Source organism: Scardinius erythrophthalmus (genome assembly GCF_964197995.2).
Source record: "Scardinius erythrophthalmus genome assembly, chromosome: 6".
Taxonomy (NCBI): Eukaryota; Metazoa; Chordata; class Actinopteri; order Cypriniformes; family Leuciscidae; genus Scardinius; species Scardinius erythrophthalmus.
This window is the reverse complement of record NC_138226.1, coordinates 42544660-42565001: the sequence shown is the minus strand read 5'-3', so window position 1 is coordinate 42565001 and position 20342 is coordinate 42544660. Positions and strand designations below refer to the sequence as shown.

The 20342-nt window shown below is 41.7% G+C and overlaps 1 protein-coding gene across 2 annotated transcripts in view; it reads left to right on the top strand.

Annotated features, from left to right (window-relative positions):
* LOC308692709 (FERM, ARHGEF and pleckstrin domain-containing protein 1) overlaps window positions 1-20342 on the top strand; it is a 46184-nt gene that overhangs the window by 20323 nt on the left and 5519 nt on the right. For both annotated transcript variants that reach the window (XM_081368997.1, XM_081368998.1), the window contains exons 8-21: window positions 1153-1300; window positions 1380-1475; window positions 1593-1759; window positions 2987-3055; window positions 3188-3260; window positions 4457-4625; window positions 11681-11820; window positions 13021-13110; window positions 13204-13337; window positions 13603-13684; window positions 14087-14324; window positions 18018-18217; window positions 18928-19017; window positions 19147-19229. In XM_081368997.1, the coding sequence (XP_081225123.1) occupies window positions 1153-1300; window positions 1380-1475; window positions 1593-1759; window positions 2987-3055; window positions 3188-3260; window positions 4457-4625; window positions 11681-11820; window positions 13021-13110; window positions 13204-13337; window positions 13603-13684; window positions 14087-14324; window positions 18018-18217; window positions 18928-19017; window positions 19147-19229 (1779 nt within the window). The remainder of the gene's footprint in view (window positions 1-1152; window positions 1301-1379; window positions 1476-1592; window positions 1760-2986; window positions 3056-3187; window positions 3261-4456; window positions 4626-11680; window positions 11821-13020; window positions 13111-13203; window positions 13338-13602; window positions 13685-14086; window positions 14325-18017; window positions 18218-18927; window positions 19018-19146; window positions 19230-20342) is intronic.

Sequence of the window (20342 nt, the reverse complement as noted above, 5' to 3'; positions counted from 1 at the left end):
GAGCCTCCTTTGTTCTGATTGGTCAGATGACCCAGTGAAGAGCAAACCAATCACTACAGACTGGGTCATCTGACTGTTGTGATGGGTCTACTCTGCTCTGACTGGTCAGATGGTCCAGTCTGTTGTGATTGGTCAACCACTTACAGTGCGTGTCAGAAACCAAACGGATACTAGCATATCTGAATTGACTCTTCGCAGGGAGTTTGATTGACAGGCGATCTGACCAATCATAATCCGCTGAATCCACCATTTTTGTCCGACAAAGCAGTCAAGAGAGTTAGTAGATATAACGTTGGAGGATTTGAACTTGAAAAACGGTGTGCATTGACGTCTTTCCACGGTTGAAACAGCATTCCTTCTGATGTTCATTCATGTTTATTTGATGCTATAATTGAACTAGAAGGAAGAGATGATCGGTTCACGAGCAGCTTTAACTGAGGCTCTACAGCGAGCTGTCAGACACATTAAAGAGCCACAAAACGGTATTTATTGCTTAAATTTCTTTTTTTTTTTAATGACGGTGTGTCCTGTCTGTCAGCGTGTTGTCAGTGTCCTCTCTGCTCCGCGATGTATTTTTCACTGTGTGAGAACATGGTGTGGCGTGAGAGCGGCGTTGCTTGTCGGACATAGCAACAGTAACTAAAGGGAGCGGGTCTTTGCGAACGGTCAATCTCAGCTCTTGATACTCAGTGATACGAACAGTAAAGATGGTGTCTGTTTTACCGTATCAATCTCATCACAGTGGATTTGCTTTGTCAGCAGAAAACAGAGTCTTCTTGACATGAACAACACGACATCTTCCAGTCTCAGATAAACTGCAGTGTTTGAGGGTCAAAGTAGACGTTCACCAGCAGCCAATGAAGATCAAAGACTTGCATTATGCAAATGTGTTACAAACATATGTAGATTCAGCTGGAAGTGAGACTGGAATCACTGACGACTCGTTTCAGTTCAGAATCACTTCTTTCTTTTGAGAGACAAAAACTCAAAAAATGTATCTGCACTCTGATCTTTGAAACTTTGCAGAATTTTACATGAAAGGGAATATCCCAAAAAAGCACATTATGGGCACTTTAAGTAGGCTACAATATAGCATTTAGCAACAGAAGCACCAGGCAGTGTTATAACTGTGTGTGTTTGTGTGTGTTAAAGTGGGCAGACTCCAGCAGAGTCAGATCACCGTCTGCTGGCGGTGGCGTGCCGGTTAGAGATGTACGGTATCCGACTTCATCCTGCGAAAGACAGAGAGGGAACCAAACTCAGTCTGGCTGTGGCACACGGAGGTGTCCTCGTGTTTCAGGTACATGCACTCACACACTCTCACACACATTCATGAGCAACAGAGCGCTTTTCCATGACACGAGCTGTGCTTTACTCAGGGCCACACCAGGATCAACAACTTCAACTGGTCTAAAATACGCAAGCTGAGTTTCAAGAGAAGGAGGTTCCTCATCAAATTAAGAGCAGACCCTAGCGTGAGTCTCACGTCTGTGTGGTTGTGGCTGTGTATATTACTGTTTTAACATGAATGTGTCATTACATTAGGTTTATATTATAATGTCCATTTGTAATCTGTCGGTCTCGTCCTGTAGGAGAATGTGAATCAAGATACTCTGGAGTTTTTGATGGCGAGTCGGGACTGCTGTAAAATGTTTTGGAAGATCTGTGTGGAGTATCACGCCTTCTTCAGGCTCTTTGAGGAGCCCAGACCCAAACCTAAACCGGTGCTGTTCAGCAGGGGCTCTTCCTTCAGGTTCAGGTACTACATCTGGTGAAACATCTGGAAAAATATATCTGTGGGTGTTTGGGTATAGTCATATATGTGTAGTGTGAACCCTTAATTGTGAAAAAGAAGTGCGCTGAATAGAGTTGAATGTGCACTTTCAGTGTACTTCAAAGTGTGTGTGTTTGTGTTTTTTTTTTATGGCAGATAATATATTAAATATATTATGGATCTCTGAGCAGCTGTGAGTGAGTGGAGGCGGGGCTCATTTGCATATTCATAGAATCACATATACTAAATTAGGCAAGGGTGTAGAGTTTCATTCAAGCTATTTTAAGCCGTGAAGAATTTTTCAAGGATAAAACTTTTAAATATGTAATTTTGATGATCAAAGATGAGTTTTAAGGGATAAAATTATTGACTACAGGGGGACTCTAATGAAATAATAGGCCACTTAAGTGTACTTAAAGAGAGTTTACTTTTAAATATATTTCTTAACACACTTAAAAACACTTTTTAAAAGTGCACTTTGTTATAATGTCAGATTAAAACTTTTATTTTTAATTTATAGAAGTAATTATGAAACAATAGAAGTAGTTATGAAATTATATATAAAGATGTAATTAAGTCAAGCACTGTAATGTTCTGCTAGTTGCATTTAATATAAATTTTAAATTATAATACATTTTAATTTAATTGCAATTATCATGTAGTTAAGTCTCTATTCTTTTAAAGTATATTATTTCCTTAATAAGCACTCTTTTTAAAAGTATGCTAAAGTGCTACTTCTTTTTGAAAGTGTAATATTGATTCGTGCAACTTTGTTTATTTAAGGGGTTTATGTCATGATTTTCTTTTTTTTTCTTTTTTTGGTAATTTAATATTTATTTTTTTGTCTTTTTTTTCTTGACCATTTCTACCCTCTCTCTGCCCTCTCTATAATTAAACACACCATTTTTCTTCTGTACCTTTAAGACACTTATGATGAATGAGTAGTAACGGTTTGCAGGTTATATGTCAGGTCAAGTATAGTTTGCACTGCCTGCATTGCACTGTGGCAGGTTAAAAAAAACTATTTGCACAGAAATGTGCTGAAAAACAACCAAAAACAAATGTTGGTCTGTAGTAATATTTTTTCTTTTCTAATTTTGGAATGCTTTGAAAGGAGACCCCCTTTAATTCTGAAAAACAGGGAGCTAATTGGCTACTTTTGGAAACGTGTCATCTTATGCAGTTGGACTAATTACCCCCTCTTCTCTGCAGCGGTCGGACACAGAAGCAGGTGATAGATTATGTGAAGGAAAATGAGTTTAAAAAACTGCCCTTTGATAGGTGAGTCTGATATGTTCTTTTAATGAATGTAAAGTCAGAGATTCAGCACTGCTGTTTTTTTTAAAGATTTATTTAGTGTAAACTTGAAAGGCTTTGCGGTTCATTGTGTGTGTTTGTTGTTTTCTCTTTCAGGAAACATAGTAAAGTGCAGTACAACAGTAGCCTGTCACCTCTGCGTTCTGCACAGGTCCAAGTGCCAAATCAAGTTAGTGTTTTCACATATGAAAGTTTTCAAGGCATTATCAATTAAGAGAGAAGTTTTTAAGGAATGTTTTGGTTTTAATACAGATTAAACTCACTCTAAAGCAATTGATGCACCATTACCACATAAATTTATTTAGAACTGGATGGATAGATGGAGATACAAAGGTGCATTCAGTAGTTTGGTGCTAATTTAAAAAGTTGTTCTCATATGAGATAAAGTTTGTGTTTCAATTATGTATGGTGCAGACCGCTTTTAGAAAAGGTCTAAAGCCAGGAAACAGAAAGACCATGAAAGACAATGAAAGACAAAAAACAAGTGTAAACATCGGTAGAGCATACAGAATGTGGAAAGATTTGATGATGGAGAAAGTCCTGAGTAGTGAAGCCTACCTTGCATCTTGTTAGATCCACGTCAATAGATGGCAGTGAAGAGTCTAACAAAGGGGTGTCCAAACTCAGTCTTGGAGGACTGAGGACTCACTGTCCTGCAGAGTTTAGCTCCAACTTGCCTCAACATTAGCTGATTAGCTGGTTCAGGTGTGTTTAATTGGGTTTGGAGCTGAACTCTGCGGGACAGTGGCCCTCCAGAAGCAGTATTGGACACCACTGGTCTAACACCATTGTGGTAATGGACCTTAAAGTACACAAATCATACAAGAACTACTGAAAGCACTTTTAAATTAGCATGATTTATATTAAATAATAAAATGTAAACAATTATCGTCTGAACCGATTGACTGCCTTAGTGCTCATTTTGCACAATATGTACTGAGGAGCCTCTTATTCAGCCTCCTTTGGCTGAAGGGCCTGGCATCCAAATCCAACTTTTTCTTCAGTAAAAGTTGCATTTTGGGGGGAAAAAATCAGAGGTGTTGCTTCAACCCGCGGACTAAAAAACAACCCTCGGCAACAGTGTAAAAATTGCCCAATTCCGTAGCAAAACTGTGGACTTCAAGTAGTTCCACCCAGTTTAAAAACTCTATAGATCGAATAATAAACTTAAATAATTCATGAACAGGCTTCACATTTTGTGCTTCTACACCCTCTGGAATGCTAGACTTCCATTGCAAGTGCATTAATGTAAATGAAAAGTTGATTACTTTGTGGTAATCGTAGACCCTAACTTTTATAGAACCCAGAACCTGACATATTTAGGCACTTATGGAAGACTCTTATCTTTGTCTCCTCTTCTCTCAGGCTGTCAGGGATGGCTCATTTTTAGTAAGCTCTGAAGACTCTGCGGTATTAAGACCATGTGGAAACTCCTCCCCATCGACTCAGCGCAACGGATGCAGCGACCAAACGTACCCCATTCAAGAGGACAGCAGAAGTCAGGCAGCTAAGCAGCCCCCCGTCGATCGAGCAGGTCTGGCGTCCCGCGCAGCTAAAGGCAGCAGCTCATCCATTCCTTACATTGACTGCAGTGATGCAGAGTTTAGTGAACAGGAAGTCAGGGGTCGGGTCAGCAGGTCACACTCACACACACATGATGGCAACAGTGACAGCGCTTATGGCACAGGGTTTGGTTTGCACCGTACACATAAGCAGGACAGATACTTAGGCAAGTTCAGGCAGAAAGAGTCTCCGCCTCTTTCCCCTGTGAGCCAAGCCGAAAGCCCCGCCCACAGCTACCCCAGCCCCTCCTCTCCAAATCAATGTGCTAACATTTTTGAGTCATCATTTTTTGGAGGCAGGGTACACGGGCCGCTCCATAGCACACTAATGGAAGAGTTGGCTGCAAAAAACCACCACACAGGCACCAGGAGCCTGACCTCTAGCCCCGCCCCCTCCTCAATTCACAGGACCGGCTCACTAAGCCACACCCAGTATAATGGACACACCGGGTGGAGCTTTAGTTCAAAAGCAGGACGGGAGGAAAGATGTGGACTTTTTAGTAGCTGCTCCCCAATTATGAATCGTTCTGCAAACAAGTCCCAGAACACTGTTAGCCAGCTAGAAAGAAACACGCGTGTCTTGAATCAGACAAGAGACACTCCTGTTCTCTCCCGTTCTGAGAGAATGGCCATGTTGGAGCGCCGAATGCTGGCCAACGGGCTCACGCCTCCCGGCAAGGCCAATCTCAAGCTAAGCTCCCCGCACCGACGCTTCGGGGCTGTTCAGATGATTGATGGCTCCACCAGTAGTGGCACAGATACTAGCGACTCTGAGGAGGCGGAGACTACTGGCTCCTGCAGCCAATCACTAGGGTTTGAAAACCAAGCCGCCCGTAGTTCGTCCCCCCTCCGCAGAAACAAGTACTCCTTTGAGAGCTTGCAGCTAGATGATCTTGATGATGAAGGAGGGTGTGTGAACCTTAGCGATGAGGAAGGGATGCAAGTGTTTAACTGCTAGCATGCTAGCATGAAAACTTCATTGCACTGTGCTTCTCAGCCATGCCACACTGAGTTTTCTTTTCCTGTAACCTGAGATGGCCTTAGCTGTGTGACAAGGTGGATATCCTTCCCTTTCTTGAGGCAAAACTGTGTACAGTTTTACTGTAAGTGATTGTATCCAGCCTCTTTATTGAGCAAGAGGGGACTTTTGATGTGCCAAGTTCTGCACAGAAAAATAATTACCCGGTTCTGATGCAGAAATAATCTGGAATATTTCAGAAACTCAGAGTGATGTTGTCACTCCCTGGAGTAACTTCAGGATCTCTGGATTGGAAACATGACAGGTAGATGTGACTGTGATTTTGCCAAGCAAGATGTGTTCCTGGATCCACATCCTTGTTGGTCCAGGAGCAACTTTCCTGTCGACCATTTAGATGTTTGGGTTAGAGTAAGGTTCTTAGAGTTAAATCTGAGGCTCCAACAACAATGTCAACTCATCATTCCACCCTGGCATTTAGGGGTTGTTAATGGTGAGGCTTTTATATGAAAGAGTTTGAGGGAGTACAGTTTATGGGGCCTTCATGCCTCGCCTTTATGAGAAACACTCTCCATAAATCATTACCTTTGACCACTTTTTAATAACGTTAGGAAATAGATCTCGGATCCTACATTTGAAATGATTATTGTGCTTTTAGACCAGGGGTGGCCAATTCTTGTCCTGCAGAGTTTAGCTCCAACCCTGATCAAACTCGCCAGCCTGTAGCATCCGATCATGAAGACTTGATTATCTTGTTTGGGTAAGTTTAATTAGGGTTGGAGCTAAACTCTGCAGGAAAGTGGATCTCACCCCTTTTTTATACGTAAGTATGTGTAGCAACCTTCTCAACTCTGGCCCTCAAGGTCCACTTTCCTGCAGAGTTAATCAAAACACACCTGAACAAAGAAAATCGAGATCTTCAGGATTACGACAAAGTTATAGGCAGGTGAGTTTGATCAGGGTTGGAGCTAAACTCTGCCGGAAAGTGGATCTTGAGGACCAGAGTTGAGAACCCCTGGTGTGGAGCAGCGTTACCCAGTCTTGCTCCTGCAGACTTCAGTTCAACCCAGCTCCAACACACCTGCCTGTTATTTCCTAGTAATCCTGAAGACTTTGATTACCTGGATCAGGTGTGTTTGATTGGGGTTGGAGCTAAACTCTGCAGTATGGTAGCCCTCCAGGAGCAGGGTTGGCTACTCTTGGTATAGAGCAGGAGTGGTGAACATCGGTCCTGGAGAGTCACAGTCCTGCAGAGTTTTGCTTCAACCCTAATCAAACACACCTCAACAAGCTAATCAAGGGCTATGTCCGAAATCGCCCCCATACCCTCAAATAGGGCACTATTTGAGGGGACAGCCATTTGTAGTGGTGTCCGAAACAATAGTGGACGTTACTGAGTGCACTCATTCAGTCCCAAAATGCACCACAATAATGAGTGCACAACTGATGTACGCTCAATAGCTAAAGAAAACCCATAATGCACTGTGAGCGCCACAGCTGATTAAATCCAGTCTAATATCGTTTCAATTAATTATTAAACAGCAAGCACAAACTATGCAAAAGCGACTGCCCTTCCGGCACACTCAGTGTCCGAATTCACTCACTTGTTTTCATTCACTCCTTCAAGTGGACTATATTAGTGGAGTAATGTAGGAAATAGTGAATGAGGGTTTAGGGGGCGATTTCGAACACAGCAAAGGTCTGAAGGGTTACTAGGAAGCTCCTGGCAGGTACGTTTTATCAGGGTTGGAGCTGAACTCTGCAGGACTGAGGCTCTCCAGGACCGGAGTTCGCCACCCCTGCTGTAGAGCTTCATCTTCATTAATATTCTTAAACATCAGTTTGCCATTTGTACGTGTGTGCTGGCACTCTCAGCTGATCTTCAATGAATCATTTAAAGGACCTAGTGTGATTTTTGAAGCTTCACTCATCTTCAGCTTTTGCAAAAGAGCTTTATATCATGGTCTTCATTGTGTGGCTCATTTCACGCTCTGTGTGAGCCTGGGAAATATCTCTGTTTACTGCGAGAAACCAGCAGATTCAGAGACTGGGACATTTTTATTGGTATCTTATAAAATCCTGCATGATTTTTAATTAGGTAGCTTTAAATGTAAACTTTTTGAATATAAAGATTTTTTCTCCTGTTGTGTCAGAATTGTGATGAATGTATTTGTCAGTAAGAGATTTCAGTTGATGAAATTATATAGGCGACTCACCTTCATGTAGGACCTTTAATTTCTTCAAACAAAAGGAATGTTCGCACTGCTCTTTTAGAGTACAACAGAATTATACAGTTTATTGGTCACATTGGGCCATAAGGGTTTGGAGTGACTTAAGGGTGAGTAAGCAATGACAGACGTTTCATTTTTGAGTGAACTGTCCCTTTAAGCTGTGGGATGGGTCAGTCTATAGACAGAACGTGTCATATGAGAGCATTTGTGTCTGCGTCTCACTAGCCACGTTTCCATTACCCTTCAAATTGCGCACATTGAAATTGCGAATTGAAAATACGCCCAATGGAAAACACTTATTTCGCAAAAACTCCCATATATCGCAAAAATGTTTTACGCTCACATGAGGTTGGTTAATCATACAATTCGAAAAAGGAATATTTCGCAAACCTGCAATGGAAATGTTTTTTTCACATTCACCTGGCGTGCGTAACAGCCGTGATCTTTGGAATGACTTATCGCGCAAGAGAAAAATGACTCGCATTTAGTCGTATAACATCGGTTAATGGAAACGCCATCATTTTACAATCGTTTTTTTATCGACATTTAAAAAATATAGCAAACGTTTTGTGCAAATCTGTAATGGAAACGCGGCTACTGTGTTTTACTCTCCCTCCCTCCCTGAGCACCTCCACCTTACCTTACCCGTGGGTTCAACCGTTATCCTTCAGCAGGGATTAGAAAGGCCATTTCATTTAGGCTTTTTGATATTTCTACAAAAAAATTGCATACCTGCTGTAGATTTCATTGTCAGAAAAAAACAACGAAAGTGTGATAATGCCACCTAGCACAAGTGTTTCTAATCCCTGTCTGATTTCACACTCAGCTTTGATGTCACTGCACTATTGGCTGATATTCACTGTTGTTTTATACCTTTTCTTTTCTGAAACAGCTTTGTCATCCTTGCCATTTATGATCAATAAATGCTTGTTGTTTTCTGCTGGCATTTAAAATGGGATGAATGAATCTTTGTAACCACTGGTGTTTTTAAATGCTGCGCTGCATGCTCTCCCTTCCTATGGCTGTTCTGTGCTGTTTCGATGAAAGCTGAGAAGCAGTGCACTCTGGGAAATTTTCACACATGAAAATTTGAATATCCTTTTGTATGTCTGTGACATGACTGATCTTCTTTTGTTTGTTCACACAATTATCAAATTATACACCAGTATTTGTATTCATAATGATTCCATCAGCTTCATGGCCTGAGAAAAATCACGCCACCTGCTGTTGATTTGTGTGAATGACATGTTGATGATCTTTCTCACACAATGGCTATGTTCACAATGGAACACAAGCATACTGCATATAGCACACTGCTGACTATTTAGAAAAATAGTATATAAAACATGTGAAAGAATAAACTATGCAACAAACATTTACATATTGTTGACATACTGTACTAAGGCACGTTTAATCCAGAAAGTGGCCTACAGTTTTCATTTTGTGTGAGAATATGTCACATTTTGTCAGTCTGATCAAATAATCAGCCAACAAAAAGACGTTATTACATCCAATTCATTTTTTTACACTGGAAATTGTAGAATATAGTATCCTACGCAGTGTGCTCTGGTTGTATACTGCACATTACTATTGCATGCATACAGAAAATGGACATATTACATGCTGCATACTGCAAAACAAGTATGGTAGTGTGTTATCTGCTATTGTGAACATGGCCGTTCCCTCTCTTCCTCTGTCTCATTCAGCACTGTTCAAGCGTTTTCTCTGTTCTGATGTTTCCTGCCTGTTTCTTCTCAATGACCTTTGGTTCAGCTGCTTTTTATGAACCACATAGACTTTCTAACAATGTATTTTGTGCACTAGTGTCAATAAAGTTACAGTTGGCCTTTTAAGACTCAGGAATTGTTTTTTAAGCTTGTGAAGCTGATATTTGTCATAACCCCACCCCTCACACCCCTCACACTCCTCACACTCCTCCTGCTGTCTGTGGCTGCACAACGCATGTCTCGCTATCTGTCCGCACATGTGTGTATATGAAGTGCAGTATACATGCATTAGTTCACGTTTCATGTACGTATGGTGCAGTATGCATTGTTTATGTTTGTTTGTGTGGTTTACATGGATGAGTTTGTGTTGGATGTACACTATTTACAAGTTTGGACATGCTCCTTTTTATTATAAAAATGTTTCATATTTTCAAGTAATCAAAAGTATGAAATAACAGAAATGGAAATATGCTTATTATGTAGTGACCAAAACGTGAAACAAATCAAAACGCTCTTCTTTGATTCCAGCTCTGTTCATTCACTCAACTAAATAACTTTGTTAAAGGAGTTCACATGGGGATTTTCCTTCACCATCTGTCCTAAGTGCACTTAATTGTGTTGCATATGCACCTGTAGTGTACTTCAAATCTTAAAGGAACATGCCACCATTTTTTGAAATAGGGGTTATTCGCCAACTCTACATTTAGATAGGTGGGCAAACGCATTTTTGTCTCAGTGCATGCATTGTTTTAGTCTGGCAGCGCCGCCGCTAGCTTAGCTTAGCATAATGAATGGAAACCTTTGTTGCCGGATAGCATGTCTGAGTAAAAAAAAAAAAAAAAACTAAAGTAAACTAACTATTACTTGCAGATAATACAATACTGATTAAATAAGAGGCCTCTTAAGTGCACTTACAGAGAGACACTATTATGACTATTATGATTTTAAATGTACAAAATCATTGTTACAAATGTGTAATTACAAATATATTTAAATACACGACATAAACGTTTCAATAGAAATGACATTAAAGTATATTTTGGTTTATATTTCATAGACTATATGTAATTTCATAATTACTTCTATTAAGATGCACTTAAATCCTACTTTAGTTAAAGTTCAGCTAATTGCATTTAATAATTATTTAAACTGTATTGCATTTGCATTTAACATGCGATTTAGTGTCCGAAAACATTACATTCAGTTCGCACTTGAGTATATTTGTTAATACTTCATTTACACGTTATGTAGTTACTATAGTAATAACAATCAATTATCCATAATTGCATGAAACTGAAATCCTAACCCTAAGTAGTTATTAATAGCCTATTACTCAGTACTTTAATGTATCATTACACTGTAACAGGGACTCCTTAAAAGTGTATCTGTAAGTATATTATCTCTGTAGTAAGTACTAAGTTTTTAAAGTATGCTAAAGTGTACTTGTTTCCAGGAGTGGGGTCCAACCCGTCAATTTCAAACGTTTAGTTAGAGAGCTTTAAGCTTGTGAGAAACGTGTCCAAACGTTTGATGTGTGTGTGTCAGGATTCACTCATCATGGTAGTGTGTGTTCAGGCTTCACTCATCATGACTGCTGTACTCTAAGGACACACACGAGCCGGATTTGGGCAAGTACTGAGAAACACCTCCTGTAGGAGTAGAGTTTAGTGGGAAGTGCACTTCTAGACGGACCATCGACATAGACATGCACACTCAAGTTATTCATTATTTATCTCATTTTTATTTTTAGTTTTTTACCCATTTAGACTAAACTCTACCAAGAGTACTATGACAGTACCATGGTACAACAATTTTGATAAAAATCATGATTTTGTATATTCCCCATATTTCTGTACAATGTACTCCAAAGAATAACATGTCACTCCTACGGTTCATATCCTAAAAAAAAAAAAAAATAAATAAATCATGGTAATATCATGGTACTTTTTGTGCTTTTTTGTTATTGATGCATATTTGCATGCTAAAATAAGTGAAATGAGCAGCAATCACATACTGAAACTATCAGTATACTGTTCATCTGCCTCAGGTCTGTGCTAACTATCATCGTGTGTGTGTGTGTGTCTCATTCTCAGAGGAGGAGTGTGCTTCGCTCACATTAGTTAATGGTCTCGCTGAAGACTGTCGGGGAGCGACGCCGTCTCCTCTCGTCTCCCCCATGCTGAACGACACTGGTGCCATACGCACTGATGAAGAGGAGGACAACAGGAGGAAGGTCAGATCTGTGTGTCACTGAATCTACACTCAATAAAGTGTTACTGGGAACACTTTACAATAACCTTCATTAGTTCACATGAACTAAGAATGAACAATACTTCCACAGCATTTATTAATCTTAGTTAATATTAATTTCAACATTTACTAATCTATTAAAATCAAAGGTTGTATTTGTTAACATTATTTAATGCACTGTGAACTAACAATGAACAGCTTTATTTTGATGAACTAACATTAAATATTAACTAATATGGTAACAAATGTATTGCTCATTGTTAGTTCATGTTAGTTAATACATTAACTAATGTTAACTAATGAACCTTATTGTAAAGTGTTACCGTGTTACTGTGGTATTTTGCACACAGTACCATGGAGTTGCCTATATTACTGCTTATAGGGAAGACCGGGGCTAGTTGTCACACTTTATAATGAAGGTTTAGTTGAAAACTCGGTTTCTGTTCACACTACAGGGGTCAGTTGTCACAATGGGAAGCTGCAATAGCCTATTAATGGCTTCAGCAAATAATAAAACCATTATGATTTTATGAATCAACTAAATTATAAAAATGTTACAACATATAAAACACCTGACAACTGGCCCTAACCTGACATTTATGAAAATACCCTTGACTTGAGAATACAGTTGAAGCTTCAGTTCACACAACTGTCAAAAAGTATGGCGTCAGTAAGATTGATTAATAAAGATTAATAATGTTACAAAATAATGCTTTTCCCTTAAAAATGTTTAAGCGTCAGAATGATTTCTGAAGGATCATGTGACACTGAAGACTGGAGTAATGATGCTGAAATTCAGCTTTGATCACAGGAATACATTACAATTTAACATATATTCACATAGAAAACAGATATTTTGTATGGTAATAATATTTCACAATTGAACTGTTTTTACTGTATTTTTGATCTAATAAATGCAGCCTTGGTGAGCAGAAGAGACTTCTCACTGACCTCAAACTTTTAAACTGTAGTGAACATTCATTATATAGTGACTCTTTTCTGAATGCCCTGTATGTGTGTGTTTATATGCACAATCAAACCTCTCCAGGACTCAACTGTAGTATAGTGAAGGTCATTGTGATATATTGTGTGTGTGTGTGTGTGTGTGTGTGTGTGTGTGTGTGTGTGTGTGTGTGTGTGTGTGTGTGTGTGTGTGTGTGTGTGTGTGTGTGTGTGTGTGCAGATCTGTCCCACTGATAAGGCGTACTTCATTGCTAAAGAGTTGCTGAGCACTGAGAGGACGTTCCTGAAGGACCTGGAGCTGATCACTGCGGTAAATGATGGACAGATCTTCATCAGATACACACACACACACTCACCCGTCATCAGAGACTGTGGATCAGGTCTGTGTGTGTGTGTGTGTTAGTCGTTTCAGGAAGTGTTGGAGAAAGAGGACTGTGTTCCTGACACCCTGAAGACACTGCTGAGCTCCACCTATGAGCCGCTCCTTTCCCACCACACACACTTCCTCCAGGAGCTCGAGGAGAGACTATCACTGTGGTGAGACACACACACACACACACACACACACACACACACACACACACACACACACACACACTTTACTTTATCTATTCGCATGGAGTCTATAATCATCGCCACCTGCTGGTCAAACCACACCATTAACTAATGATTAAACAGTGCACAAGAAGTTGAACTGAACACTGGGTCATCATTGACAAACCCATCATGTCATTCTGAACCCTTCCTCTCCTCTGTTAACCACAGAACAGGATATTTTGAATGTGTGTGTGCTGTATTTTAGGGAAGGCCGTTGCAATATGCAGGTTAAAGGAGATTTCCAGCATGTAGGAGACCTGCTGCTGAAGACCATACAGCACCTGAAGGTGATTCTGTGTGCGTGTGTGTGTGTGTGTGTGTGTGTGTGTGTGTGTGTGTGTGTGTGTGTGTGTGTCTGTGTATGTGTGTGTGTGTGTGTGTGTGTGTGTGTGTGTGTGTGTGTGTGTGTGTGTGTGTGTCTGTGTGTGTGTGTGTGTGTGTGTGTGTGTGTGTGTGTGTGTGTGTGTGTGTGTGTGTCTGTCTGTGTATGTGTGTGTTGAGCAGATGCTTTGTTATCAGTGCTGTTAGTGACAGTGTTGTGTGTGTGTGTGTGTGTGTGTGTGTGTGTGTGTGTGTGTGTGTGTGTGTGTGTGTGTGTGTGTGTGTTGAGCGGATGCTTTGTTATCAGTGCTGTTAGTGACAGTGTTGTGTGTGTGTGTGTGTGTGTGTGTGTGTGTGTGTGTGTTTAGCCTCTCTCAGCTCAGCTTCAGAAGAGCTCAGAGTGTGTGTACGCGCTGGAGAGAGTGTGCGCTGTGTCCCGGCGGCTGGAGCTCGTGTGCCGTGAGTTTGAGATGCAGAAGGTGTGTTACATTCCTTTAAACGTGTTTCTGCTGAGTCCTCTACATCGCCTGCTGCACTACAGACAGATCCTCGACAGACTCTGCAAACACCACCCGCCAACACACACCGACTACAGCCACTGCAGAGGTGAGAGACTGTGTGTGTGTGTGTGTGTGTGTGTGTGTGTGTGTGTGTGTGTGTGTGCGCGCATGTGTGTGTGGAAGACTGACTGTGACCATGCTTCCAATATAGCAAGTAATAGCAATATAAGTTTTAGGGAAAACAGTGATGAAAAATGTTCTCTGAAGACAAGTGCTTATTTTAAAATGGGAAACGTTTGAAAAACAGTAAAAGTACTGTACATTTTCAGAATTTCTTTATACATTTGAGGAATTTTAGGTCATGTTAAGTAAAATAAACTTAACATAAAATATTTTTTTAAATAAAAACTTGTAAACATAAACATGAAATAAAAAACCCAGTTATAAAGAAACTACTTAAAAGATATTGTATATTTTCAATTATGTACTGTATTAAGTCTCTATACAGAAACTGACAAAACATTAAAATAATTATAAATATATAAATCTGTAAAATACAGTAATATTGTGAAATATTTTTATGATGTAAAATAGCTGATTTCTATGTGAATATGTAGTAAAACGTCTAGGATACTAATGTAACCCCCGTTCCCTGAAGGAGGGAATGTAGATGTTACCTCGATACTGACGTATCTGGGTCTCACCTGGAAGCCCAATCACCTTCAAGTAGTAATTGAACAAGCCAATGGACATTGGCCAGTGAGATTTGCATGCTGACTCACAGATACCTGGACACACGGCTATAAATATGACCGGCATTACTCACTTCATTCATGTTTTGCTGAGGAACCGAGACAGGATCCCGGCCATTCAGCGGTGGTTCAAGGCTGTGGCAGGGGGACGTAACATCTCCGTTACCTCCTCCAGGGAACGAGGGTTACATTAGTAACCTAAACATTTCCACTCAGTCAGTCACGTTCTCCGTTACGTCGATACTGACGTATTTGGGTCCCTATGGAAAGCACCACAACCTCTGAACTGTGTTACGAGTGTCAGAGACGCAGATGTCCTCACTCTGGGGACAGTTGTTGTTCCTGTATTGTGACATTTCACAGGGAATAGTGCTTCGAAACTCAATTCCCATGCTTTTCAGCCATTACCAGTGTTTTTAATGCCTAGTACAATGGAGTGGGACGCTATTGAGGCAACACCCTGCCGAAAGGGAGGTAACGTGTGGTGGCTGTGACACTGATCCGTGACTGACTGACCCATGGGGGAGTACTACATATCGAAGATCTCTGCGGGACTACTACTTGATGCAGAGACGGTGCAGAGCAGAACTGCCCAGGGAAAGACACAGGTTTTATCAACAGGGAAACCGTATTGTGGACAGTACACATATGGGATTACCCAGGGGGAATCACAGCATATGGGCATCTAGCCCAGTACAAGGGCTGACCGGCCGGGCCTGCACACGAGTACTGGGCCTGGCATCAGACTGCCGAAGGATGCTGGAGGAACTCGATTCAGGGTTTGCATGTGGGGAACTCACCTGAAGAGCAACTAGGCGCTCGTATGTCCCTGTTAGAGGAGAATGGTGCTGCAAGTGAGACACTGAGCCAGCCTTCCTGCACATTACCTGTTCGTACCCAACACACGGGAAGAAACCGGCTCCACCGGACTGGTACGGCAAGGTGATGGCATCCACTATCCAGTGGGCCAACATCTGTTTGTAGACAGCCTTTCCCTGACATGCTGACAGCCAAAGCAGACAAAGAGCTGCTCTGAGCTTCTGAAGCTCTGCATGCGGTCCACGTAAACACTAAATGTGCGAAAAGGACACACCAGCGCGAGGCCTGGGTCTGCCTCCTCTGGGGGCAGTTCTTGCAAGTTCACCACCTGGTCCCTGAAGGGAGTTGGGGGAACTTTGGGCACATATGCAGGCCGGGGTCTCAGGATCATGTGATAAAGGGCTGGCCCGAACTCAAGGCACAATTCGCTGACCGAAAATGTCTGCAGGTCCCCCACCCTCTTGAAGGAAGTGAACGCGGTCAGGAGCATTGTCTTTAGAGACAGGATCTTAAGCTCGACTGACTCAAGCGTCTCGAAGAGAGCTCTCTGTAGACCAGAAAGGACCACAGATAGGTCCCAGAAGGGGATGAGGCGCGGTCTGGGAGGCGCGGTCTGGGAGGCGCCTCCTGGCGCGTCTCAGGAAACTGATTACCTGGTTGTGCTTTCCTGCCATCAACTGCATCGTGATATGCTGCAATGGCAGCAACATAAACTTTCAAGGTGTAGTTGGACAGCCTCCGCTCCAACCTCTCTTGCATGAAGGAAAGCACAAGAGCTGGTCGGGCATTTCCGGGGGTCTTCTCGCCGGGAAGAACACCACTCAGCGAGCAGATTCCACTTCAAAGCATAAGCTTGCCTGGTAGAGGGGAATCTAGCTTGAGTGATAGTGTCGATCACTGCCGGTGATAGGCCACTTAAGTCCTCCATGTCCTGTCCAGAGGTCCTTTCCACACCTGGAGGTTCCAGAGGTGTGGACGCGGGTGCCATATGGTTCCCCGTCCCTAAGATAGTAGGTCCTTCCTCAGGGGAATCCACCAGGGAGGGGCTGTTCGCCAGGAGCATCAGGTCAGAAAACCAGGTCCAGGTGGGCCAGTAAGGCGAATAATTTTGAGACTGCAGAAGTCATTAAAAGTTGCATTTTCATTTGAATTTGAGGAAACCACTTGAAACAATTGTTGTGTTGAGCTATTTCAATTACTTTTATTTGATTTGTTCATTGCAAACAGCTGAAAGTCTTTAAATTTTGCCAATAAATCTGATTTGCAATGGGGGTTGAATCATTTCGATTACAACTGTACTTGCGTAGGCCCCAGGGCCAGCTGTGTGCCAGCGCATCAATGCCGAGGGTCCCCTCGGTCAGGGAGTAGAACATCTGGCAGTGGGAGGGCTTCTGGGAGGCAAACAGCTCTACCTGTGCATCCCAGAATCGACTCCAGATCAGTTGGACCACCTGGGCGTGGAGTCTCCATTCTCCCAGGAACGTTATCTGTCATGAGAGCGCGTCGGCCAGGCAATTGAGCTCGCCCGGGATGTGAACAGCGTGTAATGACTTGAGCCGCTGCTGACTCCAGAGGACGAGATGGCGGTCGAGTTTTGACACCTGTGGAATGTTCACATTACCCTTGGCGGGCCCGCCAGTGAGAGTGGAGGAGGCTACAGAGCAGCTTCAGGCAGTAAAAGGTGCCCTCCATGACTTCTGAACCTCCTCATGCACTTCCGGGAAGAAAGGCACTGGGGCGGAACGTGGCTGTAAATCGCGAACGCTCGGGACAAGGATTCCATTCGGGCTCCATTCGAATTCGATGCCCGCTGTGGCCCGCGCAAGCATGGCTGTCAACTCTGAATCCGATTTAGCATGAGTGACCACCCTGGAGGGGGGCAACTCAGCTCCATCATGATGGGTTTCTCCTTCAGAAATCATTCTAATATGATGATCTGATGATCAAGAAACATTTCTGATTATTATCAATGTATGAAAACAGTTGTGCTGCTTCATATTTCTGTGGAAACTGAAATATTTCATTGAAATGAATATATTCACAAGACAATATAAATGTCTTTACTGTCATTTTTGATCAATTTAATGAATCCTTACGGACTGAAAAAATAAAAAAATTAAATTAAAAATTAAATTCTTCCAAAATAAATAATTATACTGAACCCAGACTTCTGAATGTTGGTGTGTTTATTTGTGTGCACATACTGCATGTGATTGGGTGTGTTCTAGCTGCATTGGACGATGTGTGTGAATTGGAGGCTGTGCTTCATCCTGGTCTGGAGGAGATTGAGAACTATCAGAAACTCCTGGAACTTCAGAAGGATGTGATTGGTGCTGAGCATCTGGCCACAGCGGGACGCCAGCTCGTCAGACTGGGCTGCCTCAGCAAACTCTCTGGGAAAGGCCTTCAACAGCGCATGTTCTTCCTGGTGAGATTTCACAATATGCATACAATACGCATCTATGTTTATATGTTGGTAGCGACTTCCCATTCACTCTTAAAAATAAAATGTTGTTATGAGAAGAAGGAGGCGGGAACCGGAGAACATTTAAAGACTTTCATCACAAAATAAACACAAAACGAAAGTAAAAGCGGCAGCCCCTCATGGACGACTGCCGCACACACATAAACAAAACATAACAAAATAGTCCAGGCCCACGTTTAGAACCCTATTTTTAAGAGTGTATTGTTCTTATGTTAAGATAATTACGATAACCATATAACTAACCCAAATTAAAGAACACAGAGCAAATTAGCGTCTGGTTTAAGACATGCTTTTTTGGGGGCGGTAAACAATGGCACAGATACCAGTAAATTAACTAGCGAAACCCTTAGTAAATCACCTTAATCACACCTTGATTAAATAATCTCCTCCCATAAATTTTGCATCTGAAAGGGAAACTCTTTAGGGAAACAATGTATATGTAATAAGGTGAGCCACAAAAATAACCCTGTCCACACCTTTTAAGCGCAAATTTGTCACTGTGTGTCTTTAGTAAATCCTGACAGTAGTTTTTTAACACCAAAAGAGGGTTCGCACCAGTGCAAGCTGACAAAACGAACACCACCTAACACTAAACTCTTTACATATGAAAATATTTCTGATTAACTCTTCCTTCTCTTTCTATGTGGAGCCAGTTCAGTGATGTCCTGATGTACAGCACTCGAGGAATAACTTCAACCAATCAGTTTACAGTGCACAGACAACTCCCTCTACGCGGCATGACAGTAAGAAACTCATCGGTCTTTCTTTGTGCTGATGTTATTGATTGGCATGATGATCCAGCCATGAGAAACTGACTGTGTGTGTGTGTGTGTGTGTGTGTGTGTGTGTGTGTGTGTGTTTGCTGTGTTCAGATCCGGGAGAGTGAGGATGAGTGGGGCGTCCCGCACTCCTTCACACTGACGGTACAGCAGCAGTCACTGGTGGTCGCCGCATGGTAATGCTGAAGAATCATTTGCAGTATCTGTGTATCATCAACCAGACAGCTAGGGGTGCATTTCTTTTGGAGAAACTAACTAGCTAGTCCTGAAACCTTAGTAACTTTGTCGTACTTTCTTATTTGAACCACATTGTTGATAATGACGTCACGCAGGTGGTGGTGTGAAAGCTTCTTCCTATGAATCAGTTTGAGATCAAAATAATATGAATACTGAACATGGCATCTGACGACTGCTTCGCTATTCTTGTTCTCCATTATGTTGTCTTATTTCCATTCGTTTTATTCAGTCGCGTGTTTTCCTTAACGCACAGCACAGGCTTCCTCCTGTCAGTTTTTGTGGTCGTCATGCTCCACTCTCACTCAAGTATTAAAGCTGCTCTCAGTTAATTTGATGGATCAAATAGCCCATGGAAGCCAGTGCATTAATGCGCACCTGCATAAGGGAACATGTGATTAAATGAAATTAATCGATTTTGAATCGCAGAAGAATTGGATGCAGGAGAAGAAAGTTCAACACTCTTACTTCAGCAATAAATAAAAAAACACAAATGTGATGTTTATCTAAAGTCATTTTTGATTGTTAGTATGGTTGAATTGGATCGAAAGTCATCAGCAAAGACATTAATTACAGTGAGATTAAGTGCATAAAGTATATTTGTGTAATTTAACATATTAAGTTTGCATTTCACTGTTTTTATTCATTTTGAGGAATTCTGAATTTGTTTTTGTCACGGGTGGTTGCTGGCAGACAGATGAGGAAGACGTATAGGATTCAATTCAAAAAAGGTTTATTCTCTAAAGATCTAACAGGAAGGCAAACGGATAGCAACACACACTCAATACCGGACACTGAACTGAAACAGAACTGAACATATGTACAGGTGTTAATGCTGGTGACTGATGAGTGCACTGCTGAACGTGATTAGTGTCGTGATAACAAATGAGTGACATAGGCAGGCGATGATGACAAAACATAATGAGTCCAAACTAACGTGAATGTGACAGTTTTTGTGCAAGTGAGATGAATAAATGCTCTCATTTAGTCCGGATCTACAATAACCATCATGTTCACACAGTTCACACAGCGCTTTTCTCCTGATTTCCCTCAAC